Genomic DNA, 18,083 nt, shown 5'->3' on the forward strand with positions numbered 1-18,083 from the left:
TCCCTCACCTGGGCAGAGGAAGGGCCTGTACACACCCACACAGGACTCAGGCTTGAATCCATGGCTGGTGGGCTCAGGCCAGGATTGAATTCCAGACAATTACCCAATTTCAAAGTTTTAGACCAACTCTGAAAATTCAGAGCTAGGCTAAACCCTAAGTTGCTGTACTCAGCACAGGACAGTAGGGCAGGGAGAGCAGCAGGGCAGGGAATAGTTTATTCAGCCAGTGTTTCCAAAACTTGCCCCCATAAAGGAAAAAATCTGGAAACCAAATAAGCAAAATGACTGGGCTATAAACAGGGCCCTACCACCTCCTGGTGGCAGCATAGTGCAATTGCAGGCAAAGTCCCTAGGTGAGGTATGGATGTTTGCAGCCAGTCCCCAGGTCCCACCTACCCCAGGTGGCATGATCCCCACCCCCAGGTCCTGGTAGGGAGGCAGCTGTGTCCACCCACAACCAAGGCAGCAGAGAAAGTTCCCTGTCCAAGGGCACCCACCGGGCGGGGGCAGCTCATACTCCACCTCCAGCACCACGCGCTCGCCCACATTCTTGAGCAGGGTGATGATCTCATCGTGGCGGAGCCTGGTCAGGTGGATCCCGTTCACTGACCGGATGTAGTCACCCACATTCAGCAGGTCACTCCTGAGAGCAACGAGGCCAGAGCGCATGCGTGGTGACAGGTGCCAGCATTTACACCCACCCTCCATCGAATCCTTGTGTCCCCTGGACCCTCATTTTACACATGGGGAATTTAGGCTCAGAGAGGTCAGACCATGTCCAGGGTCACACAGAGGGTGAGCAGGAGAGCATGGATCCTAACCTAGACCTGTCTGACACCCAGGCCTGACATTTCCCCTGATGCTGGTCTACCTGCTTTTCCTTCGTCTCAGGGGTCACCCTCGGGGCCCTAACCAGCCCCAGCCAAGCCCGCAGAGTGGCCAGATCATCACCTCCTTTGCTAGTCCCTAACACTGTTCCAAGCTTTTCACCACTAATCTGTCCAATGCAGGTCCAGAGAAGCATCGACGGAGAGGCTAACTCCCAGGTTTCATGGAACTCATGGTCCCAGGGAGCCACAGAGGCAAAACAATGGGAAATCCAGGGCCATGTGTGCAGACATGGCACACAGCGCTGCATGAGCAGAGTGGCTATCCCAGCCTGTGGGGGGGGCTCCCCAGAGGCAATGTGGAGGGGGGACTAGGAGTCTGCCAGGAGCATGTCATGGGGAAGGGGACTTCCAGGGAGAGGGAACTGCATAGGCAAAGGCCTGGAGGGCCTGGCAAGATGGGGCACTGTGGCCAAGTCAGCCTGGGGGTAAAGGGAAGGTGAAGCCAGGGCCTGGAGTGACAGCCACCACTGAGGGCTTCCTTCTACAGACACCAAGCTCTTGGGTCCTTCTGGAAATTGCTGCCTTGTTGCTTTACCCAAAGCCCCAGAACATTTTTCACTGGTCTCTAGCCCCCTCCTGCTGCCCCCACCAAGCCTCGCTTCTCACCTGGCCGCGAGCCCCCCAGGTCTCAGGTTGGAGACCCTGGGCTTCCCATCCTTGTCGGTGCCACCTGAGATGGTCAGGCCCAGTGTGCTGCCTTCTTTCTTGATCAGCTCCACCACGGTGACCCCTCGGAACTCCTCTGCTGACATATGGGGGGTGAGGGGGCAGCATGGGGCAATTTTGGGCCCACAGCTCCAAGACAAGTGAGGCAAATACTTGGTAAGGGCACTTGGCTGCATTACGCTGGGTGATGTATCTCCTTTTTGCAGAGGAGGATCAGAGAGGTTATGTGGTTGGTCTAAGGTCACAGAGCAAGTTAGTAGCAGAGCCAATGATGTCTGACCCCCACCCAGAGCCGCTGTGCCTCCAGGACAGAGAAAGAAGGAGGACAGGGGGTTCATTACCTGGAATGCTCTGTCTGCGGCAAGCCAGGGCCACATCGACTCCTCCTGCGTCCTTGCCTCCTTTGGAGTAAGGCCCATCGTCTGCAGGCAAGAGGGACAGAAAAGGTCTTGAGCTCCATTTCCATTCAGACAACGCTTCTGCTTTGGAAATCTTCCACTTCATGGATGTGGCCTGTCAGAGGGGTTCCTTGCTGCCACCAGCTGCACCTGTGTCACTGCGGGCAATCCTTTTGGTTTCTCCACCCAAGGGAGGCTCCACCTCTGCTCTTGGGCTTAATAATACTCTTTGGAACACTCACCTCATAAGGAAACTTCACAGCTGCTCTGCGTTTAACCATCTGCTCAGCCTCTCGGGTGGTGTTATTATTATGGGTAATATTATTCCACTGTACACATAAGGAAGCTGAGGCCCAGAGAGGGACAACTCGTGCCCATGGTCACACAGCTGGGGAGTTATGCAATGTGGGTTAGAACCCAGGTCTGCTGACTCCCCAGCTGGGGCTGTGCTTGCATACCTGCTGGGACAGGGGGCTCTCTCACATGCAGGCAGGAGTCACAGCACCTGTACGACAGTGCTGACCATGCATGAACTCAGTCTGGAGTGGACCAGATTAAAGTTTCTTCCTGAGGGCTGCACTTCACAGTGTATAAGCCATATTTTCAGTCATTCTAGGCAGCCCCAGGAAACTCTGTCTCCTTCAGCTTTAATTCTAGAAAATGCTCTCCCATTGTTTCTTCAAGTATTATTTTCTTCATCTCCCTCTTTTGAAATGCTTAATAAACATACTTTGCAATTTCCACCTTATCTCCCATGACACTTCACCCACCTATCATATTCCCTGTCTTTTTTTCTAATCGTCAATGAAATCTATCATTTTGGGTTTTCTAACTTAGAAATTCTCACACATTTCAAACATAAGTAAATTACTAGAATTATATAAGGCAGAGGTTCTCAAAGTGCTGTCTCCAGACCGCGGTACCTAGCATTACCTGGGAAGTTGTCAGATATGTAAATTCTTGGGCCCCGCCCAGAACCTAGTAAATTGGAAACTTTGGGAGTGAAGTCCAGCAATCTGTGTGTGTGTGTGTGTTTTAGTATATTTACCTAACATTTTCTCCACTTTAAAAAATGTATATGAGGGTTATCCAGAAGGTATACAGTTGTGTAATATAAAAATACAGAAATTGAAGAAGATATAAGAAACATTGTTTTTTTCCTCCCCTTTATTCTCCTCTACCCTCTAGCCCCCCTCCTACCAGCATTCCCCCCCTTAGTTCATGTCCGTGGGTCACACTTATAAGTTCTTTGGCTTCTCCATTTCACATACTATTCTTAACCTCCCCTGTCTATTTTGTTCCTACCATTTATGCTTCTTATTCCCTGTACCTTTTCCCCCATTCTCCCTCCTCCCCCTCCCCATTGATAACCCTCCATGTGATCTCCATTTCTGTGATTCTTGTTCCTGTTCTAGTTGTTTGCTTTGTTTTTGTTTTTAGGTTCATTTATTGATAGTTGTGAGTTTGTTGTCATTTTAATGTTCATAGTTTTGATCTTCTATTTCTTAGACAAGTCCCTTTAACATTTCATATAATAAGGGCTGGGTGATGATGAACTCCTTGAACTTGACCTTATTTGGGAAGCACTTTATCTGCCCTTCCATTCTAAATGCTAGCTTTGCTGGAGAGGGTAATCTTGGATGCAGGTCCTTGCCTTTTACGACTTCAAATACTTCTTTCCAGCCCCTTCTGGCCTGCAAAGTTTCTTTTGAGTAATCAGCTGATAGTCTTATTGGAACTCTTTTGTAGGTAACTGTCTCCTTTTCTCTTGCTGCTTTTAAGATTCTCTCATCTTCAATCGTGGGTAATGTAATTATGATGTGCCTTGGTGTGTGCTTCCTTGGGTCCAACTTCTTTGGGACTCTCTGAGCTTCCTGGACTTCCTGGAAGTCTATTTTCTTTGCCAAATTGGGGAAGTTCTCCTTCATTATTTTTTTTCAAATAAGTTTTCAATTTCTTGCTCTTCCAGTTTTCCTTCTGGCACCCCTATGTTTTGGATGTTGGAACATTTAAAATATCCTGAAGGTTCCTAAGCCTCTCCTCATTTTTTTGAATTCTTATTTCTTCATTCTGTTCTGGTTGTTCATTTCTTCCTTCTGCTCCAAATGGTTTATTTGAGTCCCGGTTTCCCTCCTGTCACTGTTCCCTGTACATTTTCCTTTATACCACTTTGCATAACCTTCACTTCTTGCACTATTTTGTGATCATATTCAACCATTTCTGTGAGTATCCCAATTACCAATGTTTTGAACTCTGCATCTAATAAGTTAGCTATCTCCTCATCATTTAGTTGTTTTCCTGGAGTTTTGATCTGTTCTTTCATTTGGGCCATATTTCTTTATCTCAGTGCAGTTGTTATGTTATAAGGGGTGGAGCCTTAGGTATTTGCCAGGGAGGGGCAACATACCTCACTGCATTGTGATGCTATATGTGGGGAAGGGGTCAGAGAGGGAACAATGCCGCTTACTTGGTTCTTGGCCAGCTTTCAGTCACTTCCCCCACTACCCACAAGCAAATTGGGTCCTTCTGGCAATGATTCCTAGGTAGGTGGTTTTGTGTATGTTCTAGGACCCCATGGGTCTCTGCAATGAACTCTCCTGTGAGGCCGGGAGTTTCTCCTGTGGCCACAACCCCCATAGCTTTTTACAGCCAGAGGTTTTGAGGTTTTATTTCCCATGCTGGAACCCTGGGTTGCATGGTCAGTCTTACTCCCCAGTTGTTCCTCCCGATCCACACACAAATGTGGGATCACTGGGTTTGCCAGCCACTGCCTTGCCATAGGTCATCTCCACCCTGGCTGCCTGTCTCCACCCCTCCTACCAGTCTGAATGAATGTTTCTTCTTTAACTCCTTGGTTGTCAGATTTCCATACAGTTCGATTTTCTGGCAATCCTGTTTTTTTTTTTTTTTTTTTTAATTTGTTGTTGTCCTTCTTTTGGTTATGCAAGAAGGCAAAGTGTATCTACCAATGCCTCCATCTTGACTGGAAATACCATTGTAAGAAACATTGTACATAGGACAATGATGCCTCAGTCCCCTTCAAAGTAGGCATCTTGGGACCTTACATAGTTCTCCCAATAACCATCAGCTGTCCCATCATATTTTCCTGAATCTCATCAACAGTCTGAAATTTCTTCCTTTTCAAAGGTGATTTTAGTTTTGGGAAAAGACAGAAGTTACACGTTGCCAAATCTGGGCTGCAGTGGGCTGAGTCACCTGGATGATTTAACATGTTACCTAAAAATTCTGCATGAGATATGATGCATGAGTGGGCACATTGTCGTGATGAAGCTGACAATCACCAGTTGCCCATAGCTGCAGCCTTCTGAATCATCTGGATAGTTTCCACAGAGGAATGTTCAAGCTTAATCAAAATTTGATGCAGATTCATTGTTCTACTTGCTCAGTCACTTTGAATGCAATAGCCACAAAAGTACATGTGCTCACTCAATGGCGTCTGCCACCCCCATTAACTAGTACAGTGAAATTATCATTGTTCACACATGTGCACTCCAGTCCACTCTCCTTCACTGCCATTACATCGATGTCCTGCAAACTGTTCTCATTATATTAACAATGGCTGGACTTTTTCTGGACAGACTTTGTATACATTAAAAGAAATTTTTTCTGTATTTCTGGTGTGTATTTCTATGGGTTTTGGGAAGTGTATCCTACAATCAAATTTTAGAACATTTCTATTGCCCCCTCAAATTCTCCTTGCTCCTGCCTTGTAGCTAGTCCTGCCCCCAACCTCAGCCCCACAAGCCCTGATCTGTTTTCTCTCTCTATAATTTTGCCCTCCCTAGAATGTCATATAAAGGCAGTCATATGATATGTAGACTTTTAAGTCTAGTGCTTTCATTTAGCACAGTCTTTCGAGATCGATCCATGATGTTAAGTGTATTGGTAGTTTGCTTCTTTTCATTGCTGAGTGGTGCCCCACGGAATGGAGGCATCGGCTCGTTCAGCCATCAACCTGGTGGAAGACATTTCTATGGTTTCCAGTTTGGGGTGGTTTTAAACAAAGCTGTAAGAAATGTCTGCATACAGGTTTTGGTTTGAATAGAAGTTTCCATTCCACTTGGGTAAATACCCACGAATGGGATTCTGGGTCATATGGTAAGGATGAGGTTGATTCTGTAAGAAGCTGCCAAACTGTTTTTCAGAGTCGCTGCACTATGCCGCATGCCCACTAACAGTGGGGGAGGGCTCCAGCTGCCTCGCATTCCCACCAGCACTTGGCAACGTCAGTTAGGATTTTATTTCTTAATTTCAGTCATTCTAATAGATGTGTAGACATATTTGAATAAGGTTCTAATTCACATTTGCTATGACTAATGATGAACATTTCCCCTTATTTGCCATCCATATATCTCCTTTGGTGAAGTGTCTGTGCAAAGCTTTTGCCCGTGTTTAAACTGGGTTGTTTATTTTCTTGCTGTTATTGAATTTTGATGTATTCTGGATACAAGTTTTTTGTCAGATGTAATAATTTACGTTTTGAAAAGCCAAATGACTTGGCGTCACACTGAAGTTTGAGAACCACCAGTATAATGAATCGTATTTACCCAACATCTAGTTTTAATAATTATTAACAATTTATCCTGTTTACTCCATTCATTTTTATCTATGCTGAAATATTTTAAAACAAACCCTGGACATAATGAAATTATACCTTTAAATATTCCAGTATGCATTAAAAAATAGGAGCATATTTCCTGTATAGCAGAATACCATTATTACACCTTATCAAGTTAAAACAATTCCTTAATTATTAATTCAATACCCACTTCATATTCAAATTTTCCCAATTCCAGTGAATTGCGAACCAGCAACCCAGGCATGTACCCTGATCAGAGTCCAACCAGCAACCCTTTGCTTTGCAGGATGACGCCCAACCAACTGACCCACACTGGTCAGGGTCCAATTCCAGTGAATTTTTAATTTTAATAAGTACATGTTTGGTTTTCTAAAGCTCTGTTTGATTCTTTTGCTTATCTCCTTGTTTTCTTCTTGTTTTCATATGTTGTTTTTTCCTTGCCTATTATTGTTTCTTGTGTACCTCTAATAATTTAAGAAATTTTCAACATTCATCTATTATTCTATTTTTCTATTACTTCAGACTCTCTGGAGGTATTTTCGCTGCCTGATGACACTCCCTCACAGTGGACTGTTCCCTCATGCATTCGGTAATTGTTGGATGATGAGCTCATCTTTGTGGAGCTTTATCCGTGGGAATGTTATTCAGCCCGGTTCAAGGCAGGTCCCTCCAGGGTCCAGAGAGAAATTGTAATTCCCTCCCCTGGGTGCTTGCCAAAGCGTCATTTCTCTGACTCCAATGTTCACATTAGGTTGTTGGTTCCAAGACTCTAGAACCATGGAGGCAGTGTAAATTATGACCTCCATCGAAAGCAAGGGGCAAACCTCAGACCACAGATTCTCACAGGAGTCCACTTGGGGCCTAGGCAGGGCAGAGAGGCTTTTGCCGTATCTCCCTGGTAGAAGAGCAGACGTTTCCCCAGTCCCCCCTTCCCCTGCGGGCACACCTGTTTTGCAGTCCTGGTTTTAGGCTGCGGTATCAGCTCCAACTAGGGCAGGTGCAGGGCCTCCTTCCCTGTGCCCCTGTACTGTGAAAACCCAGGCCCTCGGTATTCAGACCAGAAAACGCCCCCATTCATGCTGCCGCCCCAATAGGGAAGCATCAGCATCCGCTTATGCTCGTTCTGCCGGTTTACAGTTTTCATGTTTTGATTGGAAATGCATTGAATGTGTAGATCAATTTGTAGAAAATGAACATCTTTAAATACTGAGTCTTCTCATTGATAAACATAGTATATTATATGCTCCATTTATTTCTGTTTTAATTTCTCCCAAGAATACTGTGTATTTTCTCAGGTAAAGGTCTTACATCTTTTTCATTAAATATATTCCTAGATATCTGCATTATTTAAATGCCATAATAAGTGGAATTGTTTTTCAAATTTCATCGTCTAATTATTTGTTGCTAGTATATAATGGTAGTTGATTTTGTATTCTGACCTTTAAAATCCATGTATTAATTGAAATTGTTTATCTGAGGATTCTTTTGGATTTTCTGTCATCTGTGAACAATGACAGCTTTATTTGTTACTTCCTAAACTGTACACTTTTTATTTCTTTTACTCTCATTGCACTGTCCATACCTCTGGTACCAAGGTGATAGAGGTGGTTACACAGGCCATCCTTATCTCCTTTCTAGCTCACCCTCTTCTTTAGCTGAGGGTTCCTCTGTGCATCTCAAAGGAGTCTGAAGCTAGTTTGCAGGCTGCCTGCTCTGTGACAGGCCAGCGCCCTTCCTCCCTGCAGCAGCTCCTTGCTTTACGCACTGTGAGCTGGATTCTCCTCTGTGCCATGCTGTATACCAGCCACGCCCTGTGTACACACACCCACACTATTTCCTTTTCCTCTTTCACTTCTCACAGGGGCCCTAGGAGGAGGCAGGTGCTCCCATCACACCCATTTGACAGATGGGGAGAATGAGACTCACAGCAGTTCAGCAAAGTCACTGGCCAAGGCAGCCTCTGCACAGAGCCGGGCCCAGACCCAGGACTTTTTGCCCACCCTACCCCGTGCTCTAGCCTTCCTTGACCAGCTTATTTTCTCATGTGCCTTCTCCAAGTCCTTTCTCAGCACTGGACTAGATGGACAAGGACTACTAACAAACCATCAAACTGGCGGGCTTCCGTGCTGCCTCGAGGGCCCTCCCTCCTACACACCAGATCTACACCATGGCTCTGTGGTATCCTGCTGCTTCCTGAGGCCTCACCTGAGCCTGCACAACACCCCCCGGCCCCCCCGCGACCAACTCACCGGCCCTTGGAGAATAACCTGCCTGCCACCGCCAGGCCTTCAGTTCCAGCTTGGCCTGGCCTTGCGAGCACGGGCCCAGGGCTCAGCCGGGCCTGAGCGCATATCCTGGCTCAGACACTCACCAGCTGTGGGAAGATCACTCTTCTCCCAGCCTCCTGGCCACAGCGAAACTAACCCACAGGACCCATCGCCCCTCCTCACTTCTCAGAGGAGGCGTGAGAAAGAAGGGCTGGAGAGGAATTAGCCCTGTCAGGGGGCAGAAGCCACTTATCCCATCCCAGCCAGGTCCTTCTCTGAAGAGAACAATCACAGGAGAATTCAGCCAGCAGTGGAGTCAGTCTGTGTCAAGAAGAGGACTCAGCCCAGGCCGGGCTTGTGGCTCCGTCAGAACCAGGAACAGGGTTCAGTCTACAGCAGGCTTCTCAGCCTCCACACGACTGGCATTTTTTGCTGACATTCCACATGGTGGGGGATCTGATCTGTCTTGTAGGCTGTTTAGCAGAATCCCTGTCCTCTGACCACTAGATGCCAGTAGCACCCCACCCCAGTAGTGACAACCCAAAATGGCTCCAAAAGTTGCTGGTGTCCACTAGGGGACCAATATTGTGCACCCCCCACACCCTGCCCCCGAGAATCACTGCTCTAGAGTCAGAGTTGGGGCTCAGGCTAAAGTCAAGGTTGCAGCTCAACCCGGGTCTAACAGCCTAAGTACTTTCACCACCCGCAGCTCTGTCTACTGAGAAACCATCCCTGCTTGCGCTCACTCGCTGCACTCAGCCAGACCAGGGCCAGGCTCCCTTTGCTTGCCAGAAGGGGGTCAACAACAAATCAAACAGCAGTTAAACCCGGAGTCCTTTCTAGGGCCCCCAGCAGCTCTGCTCCCCACATTCCCCCAGGCCCCCTGTTCACATCAGCCGGCAACGACTTAGGCAACACTCCATTAAGTATAATGTCTCCCATTACGGTTCTCTAACTCGCACTTCATTTAGATTCAACAAGATGTTTCTGAGCTAATAAAATTAATAAGATTGGGTTATCTCAACTGTGTGACAGCAAACTTCTCTGGTATTTCACAAGGGCAATTCTGCAATTAAAATCTCTCTTGCCCTGAGCGGTGTGGATCACTTGGTTGGCCGTCATCTGGCAAAGCAAAATGCCGCAGGTTCGACTCCTGGTGGATACACATGCGTGGGATGTGGGCTCGGTCCCCCGTCAGGGTGTGTATAAGAGGCAACTGATTGATGTTTCTCTCCCTCTCTTTCTCCCTCTCTCTAAAAATAAATAAATAAAATCTTTCTAAAATAAAGAAAAAAAATAAAATCTGTCTTATCCTATGCAAATGAGATGCTGCTGCTGGACAATCCCTCTGTGTTGGGCTGTCCTGAGAAGATCAAAGACAAATTTGCTGGCTCCGGGTTTGTGAGTCTGGGGATGAAGGAGGGGAAGACAGGCTTTTAAGGAAAGGAAGAGAAGCTGAGGATCAAGTTCGCCAAACTCAGAGCAGTGAGATCCCGGAGAGTGAACAGAGGGGAACAAGAGTGGGTTATAAAGGTGGAGTTGGAGCCCTGATGTGAAAACAGAAGATTCAGAGACTTGGCCTGAGATGCCATGGGATCTCCAAACGCAGGATTCTGAAGCAAAGGACGCAGGGTGCTGGCTGCCGAAGGCCAGGACCCATCCCCTGAGGTGTCTGTGGAATCCTCCAACCTTGTCCTCACCCCTATTTCCTCACCCCAACATTCCAGTCTTGCTCTGGGGAACTACTCAATGCTGGACTGAGTTGCAATTATACCCTTGGGGCATGTGAGGGGCATGGGTCTGCTTGTCTCAACAATGAGTGGCCCCAACTCCCTCCTTCTACAATTTCTTGCTGGTGTTGAGCTCGGGCTGTAAGCCATCTCTTCACCCAGCAGCCAGGCGGGCCTGACACTGTGCTACAAGCCAGGACTCAGACACCTGTGGGCGAAGAGCCAGTGGGCAGTGAGAGAGGGCTTGAGAGACTCTTGGGGGGAGGGGGAGGGTACATTTCAGGGCATGGCCTCTATGACCTTGCCGGATGAGACTTCTGGACGTCGAAGACCCAGCACCACATTCAGAAAGTCACTCAGAAGGAATGCTGCTTCCTGTTCAGTGGAGACATAGCACCCCACGGTCACAAGCATCCCCGGGCGGGGGACCGAGGCAGCAGGTAAGCGGGGAATCAAAGCCGGGCCAGGATCACCCCGTGGCTGTGTGACTTAAGTCTCTGCTTCTCCACCTGTAAAAAGGGGGACTTATCCCCGCCTCCTCACTGCTGGCTCTAGCCGGCCCATGCTTGAGAATTTGAAGAAATTACTTTATTTATAGAAATCCCCATGGGGGATCAGGCCCCAGTCCCCCTCCCTCCGAGAACATGCTCACTCTTTCCCCCCACCCCTCTCTTTTTTGTTCCGGGACCTGGTAATTACATGCTTAGAGATGAAGGCTTTTCAAAAACATCTTTCCCACCAATTTTCAGCTGGAAACATGCATAAAAAACAGAGATATTTTTATCTGCGTGTTTCTTTTTTCCTGTCTCCTCCTTCCAGCAATGGGCAATTATGAGCTTTTGCCTTCAGTCCGTCCATCCAGTAAGAACTCACTTCAGAGGAGATTCATTTCCGCAGCGAGGCCAGCCAGCCATCCCGGCCAACGCAGGCTGGGTGAGTGGGGGCGCCGGAGGGAGAGGTGCTGCGCCCAGTGCAGCCCGGCACACCTGGTCCCCAGCCCCACTCGGTGCCCAGGGTGGGCGGGTGGGTTTCTTTTCCATTTCATTTCTCTTGAAAGCATTGCTAATTTGCCTTCATTATCTCTGTTTCTCTGGAGCCCCAGGGAACTATTGAGCTTTGACAAAGGAAAAAGGAAGTCAGCCCCTAGCCTGGCTGCCTTGGCCCTGACCCGCCCAAGGAGGAGGGAGGTGCTGGGAGGGCCTGTAGACTCGGTCTTGACTGAGGCCTGATTCTGTGGGCCTCCATGAAGGGACATTCTGGGGACCCCTGAGAAAATAAATGCCCAGAAGCTTAACTTGGACAAGCAGGAAATGACACGGAGCCAACTGTGGGGCCAGCAGGCCCCCATGTGCTGATGGGGAGCAGGGGGCTCCCCAGTCGCCCGGGGTCCAATCGTCGCAGTTGCACATGGTGGCCCATTGCTGACTGCTCTCCCAGGGAGCCAGCCACAGCCCTCGGCTGCTGCTGGTTCAGGGTAGGGGTGGACGTCGGACGCAGGCCCACTTCAGATTCTCAGTGGAAATCTGCTGCCGACGGGCTAAGGGATCTGGGTGGAGTCATTTCTCTCTGACCCTCGGGCTTCTCCTCTGCACAGTGGGGGTGCCAGCTGCCCACCTCAGGGGCTGGCCAGAGGAATCAAGGAGATTATGTGGTACCTAGAAACCAGGAAACACGACAGTTCTTTCCTTGCCCCTTTACTCCCCCCTTGCCCTGGCCCCGTCCCTTAGAAAGGTTTTCCTAATTAATAATGGTAATAAGGTATGATAGTAAGAAGCTGGGAACATTCCTTGGCAAGTGGAATGGGGAAACTGAGGCACACAGCTGAACAGACAGCAATGTACGGCCAGATACAGAAGATGACACCTAGGTCTCTGTTCTGTTTCAGCTCCAGACCCAGAAAAGCAACAACACCAGACCAGCGATGGAAGAGCTGCCATCAGGGCCAGCTGCATTGACTAACGACCCCCAATCAGTGGAGATCCAGACCCTGAAAGGACACACCTGAAAAGCTGATGAATATTCTCTTGAGATCCTCCCCATTGCTCTCCTAAATGGGGCCGGTTTAAGCCCCCCAGTCTAAGGTCCTGGGTCTAAGGCTGCCCCAGACCAGCCTTTAAAGCCCTCAAGCCAAAGGACCCAGCTTGTGCTCTCCCTCCCGGCAGCCTCCCAGCCCCTTCCCCTCCCGCTTCTTCTTCCCTCTCAGGGGTGCATCCCCCGAACTCTAGGGGGTCCCCACCAGACTCGCAGGCAGGGGAGCAATGGGCACCAGCCTCTCCTCCCAGGCTAACCCCAGGGCCTGTCCCCAGGGCCCTCTTTTCTCTGACTTCTCCGAGCCAAAGCAGCCCCACCTAGTCTGTCTCCTGTTGCTTCTCCTGCCTTAAGCCTTCCTTGTTCCACTGTCCCCAGCTTCCATAAGCGTCCTCTCAAATCACCCGGACTCCTGCTGTGAGATCTCTCCTGCTCACAGTCAGGAACCCACGCGCCCCAGGCCGGCCCGAGGCAGGCCTGCTCAGGGCTGGGTCCCCTTTCTGGGAACGGATACGACTGCGGATCAAGTACTGGGCATCGTGCTGTGTGCTTCGTACACGTTATTCCGTTTAATCCTCACCACTTTCTGAGGTGGCATGATTGTTATTCCCATTTGAAAGATGGGGAAATTGAGGCACAGAGAGGTTAAGTGACCTCCCACTGTAAGGAGCAGGGCCACGATTTGAACCCAGGCTGTGTTCTAAGGACTTCAAAATTATTATCACTTTATAGTCATGATAACCTTATGTGGTAGGCACCATTACCACCCTGATGTTACAGATAAAGAAACTGAGTCACAGAGAGGTTTACATGCCCAGGGCTGCACAGCTCCAAAGTGGCAGAGCCAGAGGGCCCCTTCCTGCCTCCTCCTCCCACCCCGTGACAGGCCTGGGTGGGCTCAGGGATGATGCTGGTGGCCCCAGCTCCTTTGGGAACACCTCACAAATAATGTCCCTCTGGCCATCACAGTGGACCAGGGCAGACAGCTGGATGGGACATATGTGGTTCTGCTCGAAATGACAGCCCCCCACCCCACCCCACCCCAGCCAACCCGCCTCCCTCGGGGGAGGGAAGCATGGAAAGACGAACGCTGCCACAGGGTGACCCCGCATTCTGCTCTCTGCACGCTTTTCAGGGGAACAAGAGGAATAAATGTCAATAGATTTCTGGACTCCTGAGTCACTCGGTGCCGAGGAGTGCAGAGGAAAAAGAACAGGGAAAAGGATCGCCAGGCCTGCTCCGAGCACGTTATAGGCCCTGAGCACGGTCAGCTCCACTGAGCAGTATCTGGTGACCCCATTTTACAGACGGGGACCTGAAGCCCAAGAAGTCACTCAGCTGGTGAGCCGTAGAGGAAGGACCAGCACTGGGGCCTTTCTGGTCCCTACAACAGACCCCATCCTTAACCCTGAAGGGGTTTGCTCCCTCTCTTTCACAGTGGGGCGAGGGACCCCAGATGCAGGGCACCCTAGAAAACAGTGCTGGCCCCCAGGAGGCCCCCCCACCTCGTCAGGGCTCAGACACCCACAGGGCTCCCGGGGGCCATGGGCATGCGCAGGAGAGCTTGCCAGCCCTGCAGTCCCCCTTCTACGAGGCGGGTGGAGCCCAGGGCACTGGCCTTCCCCCGCCCTGGCATCTCCTCCGTGGGGCCACGGTGGCCCCAGCATCGTGCGAGATGAGGTGCAGGCGCAGGTCTGGCCTTGGCCTTCTGCCTCCTGAGTCTGTGCTCCCTCATCCCACCCTGAAACCGGCAACACCAAGGATCATGACCTCAAAACCGAGTCACCACGGAACCATTTTATGTCCCAACTGTGGCTGCCTGGAGCAGTAAGAAGACTCAGTTCACCCCGTTGAGTGTATAAATTCTCATCCCAGTCCCTCCCTTGACCTCCCCTCCTCTCAGTCTCCCCTCTGCCGGCCCCACCCCAGCGCACGGTTCTCCTCCTGCTGCACTTTCTACACGCGTGCCCGTCCCAGGGCCTTTGCACTGGCCTTTCCCTCTGCCCAGAATGTCTTCCTCGGACATCCATAAAGCTGCCTCCCTCACCTCCTGCCTGAGAAGGAAACGTCACCTTCTCAGGGAGGTCTTCCCCGGTCAGCCCGTTGGAGCTTCCGCCTGCACCCGACACCTCCAACACCTCCCGTCACTTCCCTTCCCTGCTTTATTTTTCCTCAGAGCATTCAATGCCATCTAACAGACCTCTCTTTTTACTTTTTTACCCTAGTGATCTTATTAACTCTCTGCCCCACTAGGAAATCAGCTTCAGGGGGCTGGATTTTTGTCTGCCTGTTCACTGCTCCGTCCAGCACAGAGAGAGCCTGGCATGCAGTAAGTGCTCAGTAAATGATTCTGAACTCGATTTCACTTACAGATTAGGAGAATGGGAATCAAAGAGGTGGAATAAGTGGTGTGAGGTCGCAGAATCAGGAAGAGGCCGTGCCAGGATGCAAACCCAGGCCTCCCTGGCTCTGGGCCATGGCCTCCATGGTCTCCGTGGTCTGGAGCCTGGGGTTTCCCCATGGCCACAGACCCCACTGTGGAGGAGCAGCTGGGCCTGCCCGAGGACCCAGGTAGGTGTGGCAGGATCTCCCCCAGATGAGTGGGAAGCCCAGGCCACAGCAGAGGGGCCCTGCAAACACACAGCCCCAGCCCTCCCGGTCCCGGCTGGGAGGCATGTGCTCACCCAGGCCTAGCAGGCTCTGGGAACAAAAACCACTTTGTGGCCTGGAGTCAGAAAAGAGTGGACACTAGGAGGGGGGAGGTTCCTGCCAAATTTGTGTTCATGCTTACTGTGTGCCCAGCCCTGGTCACATCCCTTCCTGCAAGGGCTCAGGGTTAGATGGGGGGATAAACAAGACCCCCAGGGGCAAGAGTAGACATGGTCGAGGTCTGGGCCTGAGAAAGGACTCATGCAGGCAGGAGTCCTGTGGGGCAGAGAAGGGACTGGGCAGTGAGTCCCACAGCCCCCAACCCCAAGCCTGGTGCTCACTGAGGAGTCTGACTTCTCAAGGCCTCAGCCTTCTCTACAAAATGTGGGGGGTGTATGGGGTAGCCACCTGTCAGCTGCCCTGTCCCCCTGCTCTGGGGGGAGGCCACGTGAGCAGTCTGGCCAATCAGAGATCCAGTGGTTTTTCAGGGGAGGATGTGTGATCCAAGCTGGGCCAGCAAAAGCAGCCCCTGGGGCGTTTGCTGAAACTATTGGAAACAGCCCTTTCTTAGGGAGCACAGAGCTAGTTAACCTTAAGCCTGGAAGCACTGGGGCCTCTGGAGAAGAAACAGTCTTCCTGCAAATGAAACTCCCCTAAAGAGAAGCAGAAACCTAGAGTTCTAATCATGTTAACTGAGCACCTGGATCCTGCTATGCCTGAAGCTCCATCTTTGGATTTTTCTTAAAGAGCCTTAGCACTGATACCAACTGAGGCAGGTGTGGCCATGAGGTCCTGTGACCTGGGGAGGACATTAGGTGAGGGCTGCAGTGGTGAGGGGGGGGGGTCAAGGAAGTCATCAGTGAGAGAAAAGGTTTGGAAGATCATGAAAGGCCTAGAATGCTAGGATAAGGAGCTGTAATCAGATTTGAGTTTTAGCAAGGTCTCTCCCATGGCAGTATGCAGGGAGAGGGGCAGGCCAGGAGGCCAGGGAGGAGACAGGGCAAAGGTTCAGGCAGGCGATGCTCATGCCTGAGCCCGGGTGGAGGCAGAGGCCCATGAGGAAGGAGGGGGGAGACAACTCCCTGCCAGTGTCTCACTGCCCTTGCAGCCCTGACCACGGCAGGATGAGATGGCTTCACTCACCTGGGCCTTAGGTCAAGAGGACAGAAGTGCACAGGCCACAAAGGCAGTGTCTCCATTTATAGTATAGATGCCAGGGGTGTGTGTGTGGGAGGGGGGGCAGGAGCAGATAACATGGGGTCAAATCCCAGCTTTGCCACTTCTGGCTGTGTAGACTTGGACAAATCACCTAACACCTCTATGCCTCAGTTTCCCCAACTGTAAAATGGGGAGAATAAATAGTCCCAAACTCATAGTGTTGTTGGCAGGATTAAATGAGCAAATGCACAGACAGAACTTAGAACAGAGTAAGACCTGGCCGGCACAGAGGAAGATCTCGACAGCTGCCAGCTATTACGGCTTGCATTATTATTATGTGGGGGCAGGAGGCAACCCCGCCTCCGCCCCTTGCCATGGGTGGGAAGGTGGGAGCCTCTGTTCTCTGGGCCCTCAGAAGCAGAGCGGGGAGCCCTGCCATAGTCAGTCATGTGTGTGCCAATCCCAAGTAAGTCTCTGTGTCGCAGCTGTGGAGCCTTGGGGAGACCACCGGGTCTGTGCCTCCTCGGTTTCCTCACCTGTCTGCTGGGACCACAGTCCCTCCCTTTGGAGTTGTTGCGAGGTGGGAGAGTTAAGAGTTTGTCGAGTATGAGAAGGGGTTGGCAAGGGTGTCCCAGGGCACAGAGTGAAGGATTACCTGGTCCTGGCTCCTGACGAGCTCCCTGTTAGGGGGTTTGGGGATGGAAGGCCAGCCCAGCAGGCTGAGGCCAGAGGGACAGATGGACAGCTAGATGGCTGGGGCAACTGCGTCTGCACCAGAGCCCTTCCCTGAGTCCTGGTCCTGGCCCGCCCAGGAATGTGGCAGCCGTGCGACACCCACCCCACTGCATCCCCAGAGCCCCACCAACCAGCCTCCCAACCAGGGCTCCTTCCTCTTGCTGCAAGGTCCAGGAGCTCTGTCCACACCACCCTGACCTCTGCCTTTGCTCTCAATCTCTGGGCAGGAAGCCCACTCCTACCAGCTCAAGCTGAAGTGGATGCCCACCCTGGGGCACCCCTGAGGAGCTGAGTACTGCCCTCTGGAACTCCAGAGCTGCCTGCTGCCCTTGCCGTGCTGGACAGCCCAGGGGACTCAGCCCCTGCTGTAGGACAGCAGCCAGGGTCAGACAGACAGCCCTGTCACCTGCTCCCCCTGGCCAGGTGTCCGGCCCCTGCACTCTCTCCAAGCCCTGGGTCTCTGGGGAGTGGCAGTCCCAGTCTTAGCCATCCTAGTCCCCTCTCGGGCAGTAGTTTGAGGAAACAGCCTGAGCGCTCTGCCTGCAGACCCCCCATTACTTACCGGCCTCTCCAGGGGTCTCCCGGTTAAGCCCACACAGCATGTCTGCTATTGTCCCTGCTGCCCACCGACTCCCTCAGGAGCCACGCTGCTCAACCCCTCCCACACCCTCCCCAGGGAGGGGCTGTGGGAGGGAGGCTCACATCTCCCACTGGCTGGGCACTGAGTCCACCCACTGCAGCAGGCGGCTCTCTGCTTAAAGGGGACATGCTGCTGTCAAGTCTGGCTCCTGGATGGGGTTCAACACCCACACCCGCATAACCTGGGCAAGAGATCTTTGAAGATGGGTTGCCTGGGGTCTCCCCCAAGGCCACAGTTCAGCTCTCAACTTTCCCTGGGACTTTGGCAAATGATTGCCTTCCCCAGGCCTCAGTTTTTCCATCCAGAGAAGGGGAAGAGAACC

General features: G+C 51.2%; 1 protein-coding gene across 7 annotated transcripts in view; it reads right to left on the bottom strand.

Annotated features, from left to right (window-relative positions):
• Positions 1–18,083, bottom strand: part of GRIP2 (glutamate receptor interacting protein 2) — a 96,409-nt gene that overhangs the window by 27,179 nt on the left and 51,147 nt on the right. For 3 of the 7 annotated variants that reach the window (XM_036030751.1, XM_036030750.1, XM_036030755.1), the window contains exons 1-2: positions 1,497–1,977; positions 498–643 (exon numbers count right to left, since the gene is read on the bottom strand). In XM_036030751.1, coding sequence (XP_035886644.1) covers positions 498–643; positions 1,497–1,975 — 625 coding nt within the window. In that variant the 5' untranslated portion in view covers positions 1,976–1,977. Of the gene's footprint in view, positions 1–497; positions 644–1,496; positions 1,979–17,683; positions 17,810–18,083 lie in introns of those variants that run through there. The other 4 variants (XM_036030754.1, XM_036030753.1, XM_028518294.2 and 1 more) reach the window with 4 other exon arrangements.

This window comes from Phyllostomus discolor, chromosome 7 (genome assembly GCF_004126475.2).
Source record: "Phyllostomus discolor isolate MPI-MPIP mPhyDis1 chromosome 7, mPhyDis1.pri.v3, whole genome shotgun sequence".
In the NCBI taxonomy this organism is placed as follows: Eukaryota; Metazoa; Chordata; class Mammalia; order Chiroptera; family Phyllostomidae; genus Phyllostomus; species Phyllostomus discolor.